Source organism: Talpa occidentalis, unplaced genomic scaffold (genome assembly GCF_014898055.3).
Source record: "Talpa occidentalis isolate TD23 unplaced genomic scaffold, MPIMG_talOcc4v2.1 talOcc4.3, whole genome shotgun sequence".
Taxonomy (NCBI): domain Eukaryota; kingdom Metazoa; phylum Chordata; class Mammalia; order Eulipotyphla; family Talpidae; genus Talpa; species Talpa occidentalis.
The window spans coordinates 150,402,919-150,416,442 of NW_023603184.1; the positions used below are offsets into that span (position 1 = coordinate 150,402,919).

General features: G+C 67.1%; 1 protein-coding gene across 1 annotated transcript in view; it reads left to right on the top strand.

Moving 5' to 3' along the window:
- The window catches only part of MLPH (melanophilin), a 30,666-nt gene extending 17,971 nt beyond the window's left edge, over nt 1-12,695 (top strand). Inside the window, exons 9-17 of the mRNA XM_054699469.1 lie at nt 547-683; nt 2,141-2,314; nt 2,516-2,671; nt 3,226-3,318; nt 3,879-3,956; nt 5,453-5,510; nt 8,033-8,419; nt 9,171-9,410; nt 12,628-12,695. Coding sequence (XP_054555444.1) covers nt 547-683; nt 2,141-2,314; nt 2,516-2,671; nt 3,226-3,318; nt 3,879-3,956; nt 5,453-5,510; nt 8,033-8,419; nt 9,171-9,410; nt 12,628-12,695 — 1,391 coding nt within the window. The remainder of the gene's footprint in view (nt 1-546; nt 684-2,140; nt 2,315-2,515; nt 2,672-3,225; nt 3,319-3,878; nt 3,957-5,452; nt 5,511-8,032; nt 8,420-9,170; nt 9,411-12,627) is intronic.
- Nucleotides 12,696-13,524: the final 829 nt, after the last annotated feature.

Genomic DNA, 13,524 nt, shown 5'->3' on the forward strand with positions numbered 1-13,524 from the left:
CTGGAGCCCCGGCCTCCGCAGCCTGTCCAGGTCGCTGGCAGGGCCCGCGGTGCTGGCGTGGCCGGGGGCACGCCGAGGACGGAGACAGCTGGGGCAGCCCTGCCTTTCTAGCGTGCCCTGGCGCTGGCACCAGCTCGTGCGGCTCAGCCCTGACGGCCTGGGTGACGGCGCTGCCCTCAGTCTGCCCGGGCGAGGACCTGGGGTAGTGAGGCCCGGGGAGCCCAGGAATGAGCATCTGGGCCACAGCATGGGTGACCCGCGCGGGGAGTCTGCGCCAGATGCATCTGGCCCCCAACAGCCGCGTCTCCTCTCAGCCGTGCGGAGCGCCGGGCCTGCTGGGGCCTGTCTGCTCTTGGCCTCCAGCCTCGGCGGGGCCGCAGGGTGGGGCCTCCGCTTCCGCGGCTCCCTGCAGCGCCCGGCCTGCCCGGGTCTCCGGCTGGTGTCAGGACGCCGCCCGAACACCAAAGGAGCAGCGTGGGGTCCGCATCACCTTCATCGGGGAAAGCTCTTCCCTCCCAGTCCTTCAGCCCCCGTCTCCCCCCGAAGGGCCGGCCGTCGCTGCGGGTGAGCGGCTCCCCTCCCGGTGCCCGGCCGAGGTGGACAGCTCTGATGAAGAGAGCTCCCGGGCCCGCAGGCTGCCCCCGCGCCCTTCCAAGCAGGGAGGCCCGGCACCCGAGAGCCAGGTAAGCGGCCTGGGAAGGGCTCTCGGAGGCCGCTCTGGGCGGCGCCCGTGTCCCTGACCACAGTCCTCGCAGGCGATGCACAGGCCTGCGGGCGGGGCTGCCCTGGAGGCGCGGCCCCTCTCCCCTCTCTCAGCGAGCCCTGGGCAGGGCGAGCTCACACCCGCAGACACTGTGAATACCCCTCCATGCCCAGACGCCCCGCTGCGCTGCCCCCGACCGACCGCCCGGTGGCCGCACAGCAGGCGGTGGGGAAGGCGGCGTCGCGGGGCTGGAAGGGCCGGAAGAATCGATTTTCACTCCTGACTCTGGGCGACTCGGCGATTCAGGCCTGGGGATGTGGGTCTTCGGTCTCTGGGAGATGGCCTGGTGCGCGCAGCGGGGGCCGAGCCCTCCCAGATAACGACTTTTAGTTTGATCCGCTGGCAGAACACGCGCCTTCCTGTGCGGGGGCAGGGGCGGCCACGCCTCGCCTCTGGGGTCAGCCTCCTGCCGCCGTCCACCTCCTGTTGCTGTCCTCGGCCTGCCCCCGCCGGCACCGGCTCTGCTCCTTCTGAGTGTGCCACACTTTCGGTCACCTGCGGGTCCTGCCACTGTGGGGCCGTCGCTGCGTCAGGATCTGGTGCTCCCCAGGGCGTGGGGGGTGGGGGCTGCACCCTCCGGCCACTGTGGGCTGCCAGGGCCTGTGCTGCCTGCTGCCTGGCCCCAGGAGCCCAGTGGCCAAGGCCCTGGCAGGCAGGGACACCGGGCCCGGGGCTCAGGAGGCCAAGGCAGCAGCCAGCCTGCAGGAAGACCCCGCGCTGGAGCCCAGCAGCCACGTCCAGGGAGTGGGTGGTGCCCACCACTCCCCATGGGCCGTCGCCCGCCCATATAGGGCCCTGCTGCCTGTCCCACTTTGCACTTCGGGCCGGCAGGGCGTGTCTCCTTTGGGGCAGATGTGACGGGACGAGACAGGGCTGGGAGGGGTGAAGAGCCTGGGCGGTGGGCACGAGTGTCTTGGGACCAAGCTCAGGACGCCCGAGTCCTGGGCGACGTACCTGCTGGTGGGGCCGGGGCCCCTCCGCCTGAGTCTGAACACCAGGAGAGGGCAGGACCGAGTCACCAGCACCCCATCGGCCCAGCGGGCCGGAAGTCAGCCGTGGGGGCTGTGAGCCTGGGGCTTGTCTCTGGGTGACGCTAAAGCCCCAGGCCATGGCACGGGGGCCCAGCGGAGGGACAGAGGCCAGAGTTGGCCTCTCTTGTGAGAAGCTCCACCAGGGAAAGCTCCTCCACGCCTGTTCAAAAGTGGTTCATCTTCAGGAGCCGGGGTGCCGCGGGACCACCAGGCGCAGCCTGCCCTACGGGGCCAGGACTGGGTGCTCCCGGCCAGCTGACACAGAGGACGGAGAGGACCCCAGGGACAGCCTCTCCCCGCCCCCAGCACGTGTGACAGGTGACCGACCCCGGCCTGTTCATTCCAGCATCCGGTCGGCAGTGAGCCCACAGACGCCGACATAGAGGAGGTGACCCTGAGGAGGAAGCTGGAGGAGCTGACCAGCCACGTCAGTGACCAGGGGCCCACATCCGAGGAGGAGGAGGGCCAAGAGGAAGAGGCGCGGCCGGACAGGAGCACCCCCGCGGAGGACCCCCCCGAGGTGAGCCATGCACGCAGCCTCGACAGGACACAGAGGCAGAGCCGGGGTCCACGCTGTAACCAGCCACCGGCCAGCCCAGGGTGCACAGCCAACCCCGCGGGCGCTGGGGCCGCTCCAGGAGTGGGGAGAAGCAAGCCTCATGAGGCCGGGCCCCAGTCGGGGCACCTGCCGTCTGTCCCCACACGCGCCCTTCCTCCCCAGGGAAGTGCAGCTGCAGGCCAACCTTGCGGGCAGGGGAAGACCCCCCAGAGCCCCCAGGACCCCGTGCAGCCCGGCAGGACCACGGACGAGCAGCTGTGCGAGCTGGAGGGCAGAGTGGCCATGACCGCCTCCGAGGTCCAGCAGGTGGAGAGCGAGGTAGCCAGTGACCCTGGGGAGCTGGGGCCCCAAGCCCTGCCCTTTCCCGATTACCTGGTGGCAGCAGGCTGGGCTTTCGGGACAGGAGAAGGGGCTTGGGGAGCAGGCTCGGCCAGTGGCACCTCCTGGCACTCAGGACCAGCTTCCCGAGGGTCCTCTGACCCTGAGTATGACCCGCATTGGGGAAGACCGTGTCGGCCGTGGGCCGTGTCCCAGGCCAGAGGAGAACACCGGCCTCCCTAGGACAGCTGGGGGATGCCCTGCCCTGCTCTCACCCGAGCCCACTGCGCAGAGGGGCCTGCCCCTCAGACCACAGGGAGCCACACCTGCTGGTGTGAGCTGTGCCTGCTTGGGGACAGGCCCCTCCAACAGCCAGGGAAGGCGATGAAAAGCGGGGGGGCCAGGAAGTGCATCTGGTTGGGGCCCCAATCTTAGCAGGAAGCATAATCACACTGGTGAGTCAGGCAGCGCTTTCTGCCCTGAGGCACGGAGAGGCCACCTGCGTGGGCCTGCGCCCCCAGCACCCAGCGGGCACCTGTCTCCGGTTACTGCAGGTTTCGGATATCGAGTCCAGGATTGCCGCCCTGCGTGCTGCGGGGCTCACGGTGAGGCCCTCGAGCAGGCCCCGGAGGAAGTCCAACCTGCCGGTGAGTGGGGCTTGTGTGAGTCCTGCCAGAACTGACCCGGGAGCCCAGAATGGCCGCCTGCCCGTGAAGGGCTGCCTGGGTCTCCTTGTGACGGGTTCCTTGCTGCAAAAGGCGCCTGAGATATGGAAACAGCCTCGTGCACCCACGCACGGTGCAAAGGCCGACGAGGCCGCCTGGGTGCAGCAGCCATGGGCTGACGCGGGGCACAGCTGGCAGGGGTGGCGGGAGGATGTGCGTGTCTGAGTCAGGCCGGGGCGCGTCGGAGTCCTGGTGAGGAAACCGCAGAGCTTAGGCTGCAGCTGGGGCTGCCCCGGACGCCCGCTAGGCCTGAACTGCGGATCAGCCACGAAGCATCTTCCATCAAGCAGACCTGCCCGGGGGATTCCGCTCAGCTTCGGCATCGGCTGCACGCTGTCCGACCTGAGTGCGGGTGGGGGTGGGGAGGCCCAGCGCCAGCCCCGCTGACCAGGCAGGGAGTGGCCACTGCTGGGGCTGGGCCTCACCAGGCCGGGGCGCTCACGGGGTGGTGGTGACGGGCAGGCTTCTCCCTTGTCCTCCAGATATTTCTCCCCCGACTTGTTGGAAAACTCGGCCAGAGCCCGAAGGACCCCAGTGCAGATGTTACACACGAGGCCCAGGTAGGCGCCACCCACCCAGCTCTGGACACGCACAGAGCAGAGCGGCTGCCCCTCTGGACACGCGACGGTCCCCAATCAAGGCTGACACATGCCGACTGCACGCCCTCTCCTCTCCAGCTCCTTCTCTGGGGGTGCAGAGGTCGTCTCTGGGAGTGACTGTCGGGTGACACCGGCGCTCCCCGCACAAGGGTCAGGCTGGGGTGGGAGGCGCGGGAGACAGTGCTTGTGGGCCTGGAGCCTCCAGCTCAGGCCAGGCAGCGGGGCCTCCCTGCCTGCCCCACCATCATCCATGCAGGCTTCCGGGTTGCCCTGTGCAGGTCAGCTGCTCCACAGGCCTGGGCACAAGCCTCCATGTAGGTGGCACAGGTGCCAGCTGGCCAGCAAGGGCCCTGGGATCTCGGGTGCTCAGGAAGGGAACAGGGCCTCAGGGGAGGGGTGCAGAGGAACCCCATGGGCCTGTTGGGAAGGTGGTGGCACCACAGAGCAGTGGGAGGATAGAGCTGCTGGGTGGGTGGCCTGCCTGGAGGGGGCTGCCCACCAGGAGAGGGTGAGTTCCATGCCCTGCCCACAGCCCCATGCCTACTCCCACAGCCAGGCCCACTGCCACAGCCACGCCCACTGTCCAAGGCCCTCTGCCCCACAGCACCCCCACTGCCCCACACCACCCCCACTGCCCCACGCCACGCCCACTGCCCGTGCCACGCCCACTGCCCCACGCCACGCCCACTGCCCCACGCCCCTGCAGCTGTCACAGCATCTCGCCCCCCCCCCCCCCGAGTCGTAGCAGCGGCAGCTCTTCACACTTAAAATGGCATTTCTTCTCCATCCTTCCGCCGGGTGCTGAGAAAACCTGGTGGGCAGGCCTGGATGTCCACGCCGTCCTGCTGACAAGCAAAGAGAGGCTCAAGCCCCCAACAGCCCTGGCAGAGGGGTCTCGGCCCAGGCCGGCCCTGACTTGGCCTGTCCGCCGGCCCCCAGGGACAGCCACGGCCGAGCCCGGCAATACCCCAGGGGCCACACCAGGGGACTCTGCAGGTTTGCTCTCGTCTCCTCTGAAGAGGCAAAACAGAAGCAGTGACCATGCTGCGGAGAGGAGATTACCGGGAAACAAGAGGAAAGCGGGTGACCAAGGGGCTGCTGGCTGAGTCCGGCACATTCCGCCTCCCCAGCCCAGGAGAGGGGCTCCGGGCCCCTGCAGAGGAGGAGCTGTGGCGTGTCCACGCAGGTGGTCAGGGCCGGGCGGGGTGGAGCCCGGGCTGCGGGCCTGACCCGTGCTCCTCCCCATGCCACCCGACGCTGGGGGCTCCCCAAAATCTAGGCATCTCCCTTATGTTCTGGCACTTGGGGCTTAATTTATTGATAACGCGTATTTTTGTGACAAAGTCAAATATTTCCCGAGGACAATATACTCGACCTAACTAGCTAGAATCTGGGGGAGCAGCAAGAGGCCAGTGGGCTAACAGCTGAGGGAGCCCAGAGCCGCCTTCTCCTCCTAGGTGCCGCCTGCACCCTACCTTCTGAAGAGGACGTTCAGCAGCGCCCCCAAGAGTCCAGGTGAGCATTACTGCCCCCAGGCCGGGAGGCGAACTTGGGCGTGAGAGCGGCTGGCCTGGCCTCTGTGTCTCTGCGTCATTTGAGGGGCACAGCACCTTGTGCCCCGACCCCAGAGGACCCTCCAGCGCCGCTCCAGCTCGCGACCCCTCCAGGAGCAGGCGTGTGGGGCGACTGGAACCTGCTGCCTTGCGTGTGCAGTGCCCCATGCTTTGCAATGTGAATCCTCCCCGGACGGTGGCCCCGGCCTCCCCACACAGCACGGCACAGCCCTGCCTGCTGCGGCCCAGTGGTGGCCAAGACAGCGGCTAGTCCCGGGCGGGCAGAGGCGAGGCCGGGCTGTCCGGTCTCGTGTGTCCGCCGTCGCTCAGCTGCGGCCCCTTCGCCAGTTCAGGGCCCTGTCCCCACGTGGAGCTCTCTCAGGCCCTCCCTCCATCTCAGGGTCTCCTGACACCCCCATGTCTGAGCTTAGCCCTCGCCACTCCACATTCCGGCTCCACCGCCGCCGAGGCTCCCCCTGCTCAGGGCCATCGTGGGCGCCCAGGAGCCTGCAGAGCGAGGGGCCCTCACAGCGCCGCCACTGACCTTTGCTGCTAACCCTGGCACTGCCTCTGCCCCTCCCACTGCGGGTGTGTCTGGCTGTGTTTGGGAAGACACCCCTCTCCAGCGGGCAGTGTCTGGGCGCCCTCCAGCACGCGCCGCCGACCTTTGCTCTGGACGCCCCTCGCTCACTCTCCCACCCGCCACTGCCCTGGAAGTGCTGCCAGGCAGGTAGGAGGCAGGTTCCCCACCTCCTCCTGGGGCCAGAGCGGCAAGTCCTGCTCCTCCTGCGTCTGCCCTGCCTGACCCGCGGTCACATGTGTCACCCCACCCCCAGGCCTGCTCCCACATTATCCCCCAGGCCTCCCAGCACACCTGTGGGTTACTCTGGGGCAGAGTGGGAGCCCAAGAGCTGAGATGACCTCCTGACTGAGGGACTCCATCAATCAAAGGGGCACCTTTGCAGAGAGCCCACCTGCTGAGGGGCTCGCAGAGGCTGCTGGAGTCCCACAGGCTGACGCTTGCGGGGTTCTCCAGCAAGTCTCACAGCCACACTCCAAGTGGAGGTTCACGTCCACTGCAGGAGAACTGGGGCTTTTCCCTGAGCCCTTTCGTGATGGCTCTTGTCCAGTCCAGGGGCCTGTCACGTTCTATATAGGCCAGAGTATCTACCACCAGGCCCCCCAAGGCTCACGGGCACCCTGGGGGCTGAACAGCACAGCTGCAGCGTCTCACCCTTCACGCTCTTGTTCCCGAGCAAGGGTCCGCGGCCCAGCGTGTGGGGCACAGTACTGCGGCACCCCAGCTGTGGAGAAAAGACAGAGCATTACTGCAAAGTCAGGAGGCAGGAGGAGGGCCAGATCTGTCTCCCCAGCCAGGGCCAAGATTGGTTCATGGAAGTGGAGGCAGGGACTTGAGTGGCCTGACCAGGCCTGCTTGATTGGTCGTGAATCAGCTCTGCCTATGGAGATTCTGCACCTGCGCACGGCGGCGTCTGAGCACCCGCCTGGAGTCTGCAGAGAGCTTGTCCTTGAGCAGCATCTGTGGAGAACCAGCCTTGAGGGAAGTTAAATACGTTGAATGGAACAGCTGTTGTGCGGCCTGATGGTCGGAGGGCAGAGTGGACTTGGCTTCACCCCAAGACCAGCTTCGGGGGGGGTGCTCTCCCTGGCCTGCGGGTCAGGCGGGCGTCCTTCAGGGTCAAGGTGGAGAGGGCACCCATCCTTCCTGCTCAGCAGCAGTGACCCCTGGCCGCCATCCCCTAGCGGTGCCCTGAAGTGGGGATGCCTGGCAGAGCATACCCGCCCCATTTGGGCGTCGCTGCCCCGGGGAGCGTGGGCAGGGAAGGTGGCTCTCGCACAGCAGGAGAGAGAGGAATCTGATTGCCGGCTTCCGGGTGTGAATACTTTCACGTGGTTGGTTTCAAGCTACCAACTCGATGCCACTAAGGGTGGCCATGGGAAGAGACAAGCTCCTGCACATGCCTGGGGCGCAGGTGCATGTGTCGGGCAGGGCCACCCCAGACCCGCCAGGTGAGGAAGGTGCTGCCTGCCCACCTGGAGTCTGCACCTGTGGCCGTGAGCACGCGTACGTGGCTAGCGCTTGAGAGCGCCCGGCCGCACCCCCACAGGCGAGGACACCTCCGTTCTGAGGTCATTCCGGGACCCCTCGAGCCCATTGTCATGTCCACAATCACGGGAAAGGCAGGGTGTTCCCCAGACCCTGGTGCAGTGACAGCTTCTGTTTGGCCCGTGTGAGCGTTTCTGGGGCCATGGGAGGCAGGATTTCAGGCCTGCTCCCCGCATTGGAGAGGGGTGGACGGACGGGCACGCTGGCTGCCTGCGATGGCTTTGCTAGAAATATTTCTGTGAAAACTTCTCCAAAGGGAGTATGTTTGGCTCCACTTTTTAAATTGTTTAAGAAGTGAAGACACTCACTCGGGGTAAGCCTGCAGTAAAGCGCCCGCCACCTCTGTGTTCCCCAAGGCACCAGTGGGGACGCGTTCCCCCGCCAGTCGCTGTACCGTGGCTCGCTGACCCAGAGGAGCCCCAGCGGGAAGAGGGGGACCAGCAGCCAGAGCTTCGCGGTAATGCTCCTCCCGTGCCTGCACGGCTTCCACCTCTGTGGCCTGTCGGTGTGCGGTCATGTCGGCGCTGCGTCGCAGGAGAGTTGCAATAAAACAACTAGAGAAGTGATCCCAGCAAAAGTAGGCACAGCAGCTGACCTCTGGGCCCACAGGCCAAGGTCATGCCCACGAAGACTCAGTGCCCAGTGGTCACCAGCAGGGTCCAAAGCCCTTAATCCCACAGTGCTGCACACCTGCCTCCCCTGCAGCTGGCCCCGCCTCCCCAGCAGCTGGCCCCGCCTCCCCAGCAGGGTTCTGACAAGCACACAAGAGCTGGCCCTTCCGAGGAGACGGCCCCCTCTTTATTCTCTCATGGCTTCAATTTTTAAGGATTTCTGAGTGTCTCCCATGATGACCACGTGGCTGTGTGTTTGCAGGTGGGGTGGGCACTCATGTCCCCGACAGCCATCATCAGGCCCCCACAAACCAGGGTTTGTGGGTGCAACAGGAAGTGCCGGCCCCACCTCAGCCCAGAAAGAGGCAGGTGTCCAGGCAGAGGATCAGGGCCGCGCGAAGACCTCACCAGCAGGGCTTGGAAAATACAGTGCTTTCAAGTCAGAACACAGGCCCCGTGTCCCAGGTCTTAAATTGCCAAATACTTCTGATGCTTACACCCCCCAAGATGAGCCTGGTGCCACCCAGATGCGTTCCTGGGGAAATAGAGGCAGAGAAGGGTTGAGTAAAAGTCCCAACAGCCTTGGCCGATGTCTTCTGGTCAGCCATCAGGCACGTGTGTGAATCTATGTGCTCCTGGTCTGTGCACCTGCACGTGGGCCTGGCAGGTGCCTGTGTCCAGTGTGTGCACACCTGAACCTAAGTGCCCGTGTGCATGCCTGTGTGCTTGTATGCTCCTGCGTGAGTGCCTATGTGTCTGCACGCCCACCTGTGCACCTGTATCTGTGTGTGCACGTGTCTCTGTGTGCACACCCACCTGTGCGTGTGTATCTTTGCACGCCCACCTGTGTGCCCTCACCTGTGGCATGTGCTGTGCTCCACAGAAACCTGTGATGACCCACCAGCCCTAAAAGGGGGCTCCCTGGGCCAGGACAGCGTGACAGAGCAGCCCAGCCTTCCCACCACCACCCTGCACTCCCCACCGTGCACGGCCCCACGGATGAACAAGAAGCACCATCCGCCCATCACGGAATCCCATGCGCAGCGTCAGGCCCCAGCCGCCCTCTCCCTTCTCTGTCCGCCGCCGAGGCCCCGCCTGCCTGAGGGCACCGTGTGCAGCAGCGGTCAGGACAGCTGTGACCCCACACACAAGCCTGTTTTCAGCTCATAACCTTTCACCCCTTTCGCCTCTGGCTCTCTTGAGACACTCAGGAGCCGGGTGGGAAGAGCGGCTCCCTTAAGCCTTCCCGTGCCCTGGACCAGGGTGCGGGCTGGGGCGTGAGTGTGTCTGTGTGGGGCTGGGGAGGTGAAGCACCTGGCGGCCTCAGCCAGCCGAAGCAGGAGGGAGGGAGGCCCCACGTGCCCCGCGGGCGCCCGTGCTCACCGGGGCCAGGGTGGTGCACTCCGTAGCGGGCGACGCCTGACGGGTGCCCAGGCGCGGGGCAGAGGACCTGCCGGGCAAGGTGGCGGCGGTGCCTGGGCCGGCAGGGTCCAGCCTGGCGCTGCCGCCCACCGGGCCAAGTCTGGGGACGGAGAGCCGGCCGTGGCGACATCTACCAACCCCACGTCCCCTCACCTCCGACAGGCAGGCTTCAGCCTCCTCTGGGGGTGTGGGTGCCAGTCCTGCGTTCAGGGAAGCCCACTGCGCCCCCCAGAGCTGCCTTGAACGTAGTAACGGGAGCAGCTTGTGTCGTCCTCGGATCCAACCCGAGCCCACCTGCAGGGCGCTGGGCCCTGAGCACCAGGCGGCACCCCCCGCGAGAAGCCACTTCCCAGCGTGACCCTGGCCAGCCTCGCGTTTCCCCTGTTGTGTGTTCTTGCTCACGGGAAGTGGCGCCCGAGGGCCTTGGAGCCTTTCTCCACACGAACGCCACGCGGGCCCGACCCTCCTGACGGCCGCAGAGGCCGCGGTGCCCTCCCCTGAAGACCGCCCAGGGCCTGACTCGCGGCGGCACCGCGTGCGACACGGCTTTTCAGACGTCAGCCCGGCTGGCGGGGGAGGAGCTTCAGATGTGCCGGGGTGTGAGGAAAAGCCGGGCCCGTGAAGCCCCTCTAGGCGGGAAGCTGATCAACGTGACGCCCCCATGTCAGTGCTGAGCCGATTAAAAGTGCCCGCGTGGACCGCCGGCTGCTGTCTTCATGGGCCCTCAGGGGCCAGCGTGAGCGCCATGAGTCAGGGGAAGGGAAGGGAGTCCTGACATTCCCCAGGGCGGACGCGGGCCCCTCGTGCCCGGACGGGGTGGCCTTTAGCCCCCGCTGCCGGCCTCGCTGCCCGGAGCGGGGGCAGGTGAGCGAGTGTGGTGCTGGCTCAGCGAGACGCGCCTGGGGTCGACACAGACGTCTGAGGGGTTTCTGTGGCCGGAAATCCCTGGGGACATAACCCCGCTTTGTTCCGTGTCCTTTGGCTTTAAGTCGCCTGTGGGTGACATCGGGGGGCGGGGGCAGCAGTGAAGAGCGTCACGAGCGAGCACAGGTACCCGCAGGGTTTCTGTCCCCAAGACCCCCAGTTCCGGGGAGGGGACCTTGCTGTGCAGGTGCAAGTTCGGTGCGGCGCGCACCTCCCAGCCCACGCCGCGGCCTGGGCGAACGTGCTGGGCCGGAGCCGAGCCTGGCTCTCCCTGCCTGAGACCGGGGCCCCAGGGAGGTGTGGGGGGACCCCGGGGCCGCGATCCCACCAGCCCCGGGGAGCCACTCCCCCAAGAACACAGAGGCGGGTGCAGCTGCGCATCCCCGGGCCAGACCTGCGCCGGGAACCAGCAGGCGGGTGGCAAGAGCCACAACCAGCCTCCACCATGCCCCTCATGACGCTGGGTCCCCTGTGGGCGCCACCAGAGGCGGGGGTGGGGGGCAAAAAGGCAGTGGGGAGGAGGGGGACCAGGGTTCTCCTCCCCGCCAACGGAGGCCTCTGCGCCACGCCGGGTTGGGGCGGGGTGGAGTGACGCGGCCTCCCACAGCTGTCCTCTGACGCGGCCTCCCCACCCCGCCACGGAGCCGTGTGCCGGGGGAGGGGGGGCGCGCCACCCCACATGCAAGTGCACACACGTGTGCTACATGGACGCACACACGTGCGCAGGTGGTGTCCACGTGTGTGCACACACGCACACATCCCTGCGGGGATGCCCACTGGCTCGGGGCTGGTCCTCAGCTTCCGTCGGCCCAGGTGCCCAGGGATGGGGCCCGCCCAGGGGACGGCGGTGTGGGGACCGCGGCCGCGGCTCTGCCGCCTGCCCTCGGCGAGGGAGACAGGGAGGTAATGTGTTTTAAAACCACTTGGCCCAAATGAGATTACACAGCCCGGGAGAGACACACGCTGCCGCTGGCGATAGTCAAAAAAACGCAGGGGGAAGATGGTGTCCTAATGCGCCTTGGAGGCGAGCGGATATGGGGGGGCGGGGGACCCTGGGGGGTGGGCTGCTTCCTCCTTGGTCTATAAAAGGAGGAGCTGGCTCCCCAGGGTCACCGCCACCCTCAGGACCGGCCTCAGACACGGTGAGTAGCACAGGCGCTGGGGCCCATCTCTGTGCACCCCCACGGGCGGGTTGGGGTTCTCCCGGGATACTTCTGCTCCAGCAGCCAGGGCCAGCCCTGAGCAAGGTGGGCAGGGCGCCCCCCGGGCTTTGGGGGTCTGAGGGCCACCCCGGCCCACCCTGCCCGGGGCTCAAGTGCTGTCCGCGGAGAAGACGAAAAGCAAGGGTGCCATGTGACGCCTCTGGGAATGCGGCAGGGACCCCGGGACAGTGAGACCCCAGCGCCAGGAAAGCGCGTGCGGGGGCCGGGCCGGCTGAGCCCCCACTGCCGCTGGCCCAGGGCGAGGAGCACAGGCGCCACGGGCCACGCCGTCTTCACTCTGCTGTCAGGGTGGTGTCTCGCCCCCTCTGAGTCTGGGGTCCCCCGGTGTGACACCCCAACAGGTCTCTTAACAGGAGGGGGGCATTTTAAGTGGCTCAGACGAAGAGCACCTTCTGTGAAACATCAATCTCCGAGTGCCAAGGGGGGGCTCCCCTACCGAGGCTGCAGCAAGGGGCAACCCCACACCACAGGGGCAGGTGGATTCTGGGTGCCCGTTGTCCTCGGTCCCCCCCCCCATAGCAGGCTCGTCCTGCCGTGTGACCTATTGCAGGCTCCTCTCTTGGACCCAGAGGGGACCTGGGGCGTGGGGCGGCCGGATGTCTTCCTCGGCAGGGCCCCCGGAGCCCCCTCAGGCCCCACCCGAGTCTGGTCCAGTCTCAGCACCCCGAAGCCCCATCACCCTCCACCTCTGCGCAACCCTGGGCTCCCGGGGCAGCTGCCCACAGCCTGGCCCCTCTGCCCTCCCTGAGTGTGGCGCACCCCCGCCGCCAGGAGCCTCCACACCCCCTGCTTCCGACACGGATGGACCGTCCCCCGACACCATGGCCCCTGGCCGCTAAGGTCCCCTCAAAATGTGACTGAGCCCATCGGGCAGACACGGGCCCTTTGTTGGAGATGGGGTGCAGGGCGGGGCTCTGGGAGGATGTGGGGACAGGGACTGGCTGACGCGTGGCTGCTCGGTGCCAGGTCCCGGCCGGGCAGACGCAGGCACAGCGGGACGTGGCCGTGGACACACACACACTCGTGTGCACCGACACCCTCTCACAGCCCTGCACGCGCAGGTGCTCACAGGCCTGGCTCCCTCTGGCAGGGACACCCCACTCGCTCTACACGCCCTGGCCACACCCTCCCTGGAGCCAGGAGCCAGAGGGATGAAGGTGCCCGCGGCCTGGCTGCTGTGCCTGCTGCTCCTGGGCCTGGCCCTGCGGGGGAGCGCGAGCAGAGCCCCCCAGCACTCCATGGAGATCCGCAGTGAGTGCCCCCCCACCCTCGCCTGCCGCCCTGCCAAGTGCTTCAGGCTGCACCCGGGTCTCCAGGTGCTCCCCAGTGCCCCTGTGATCTGCTCCCCTGCTCCCAGCACCCCTGTTCCCCAGCTCCCCAGCTCCCGAGCACCCCTGCTTCCCACCTCCCTTATTCCGCAGCTCCCCAGCACCTCTGTTCCCCATCTCCCCTGCTTCCCAGCCCCCCTTCCTGGCACAGGGCTCCAGCCCCCTCTCACCCGGGGTGTGCCTGCTTCACCATGACAATAGGGGTCCTCAGTGGAGTTCCTGTTTCCCGAAGCCCCACCACCCAGAAACGGCTGGCAGGCTCTGGGCGCCCTCCCTCACTGGAGGGTCCAGTCGCTAGCTGAGAGCCACAGGGAGCACTGCCCCAGTGGGGGGCCCGGCG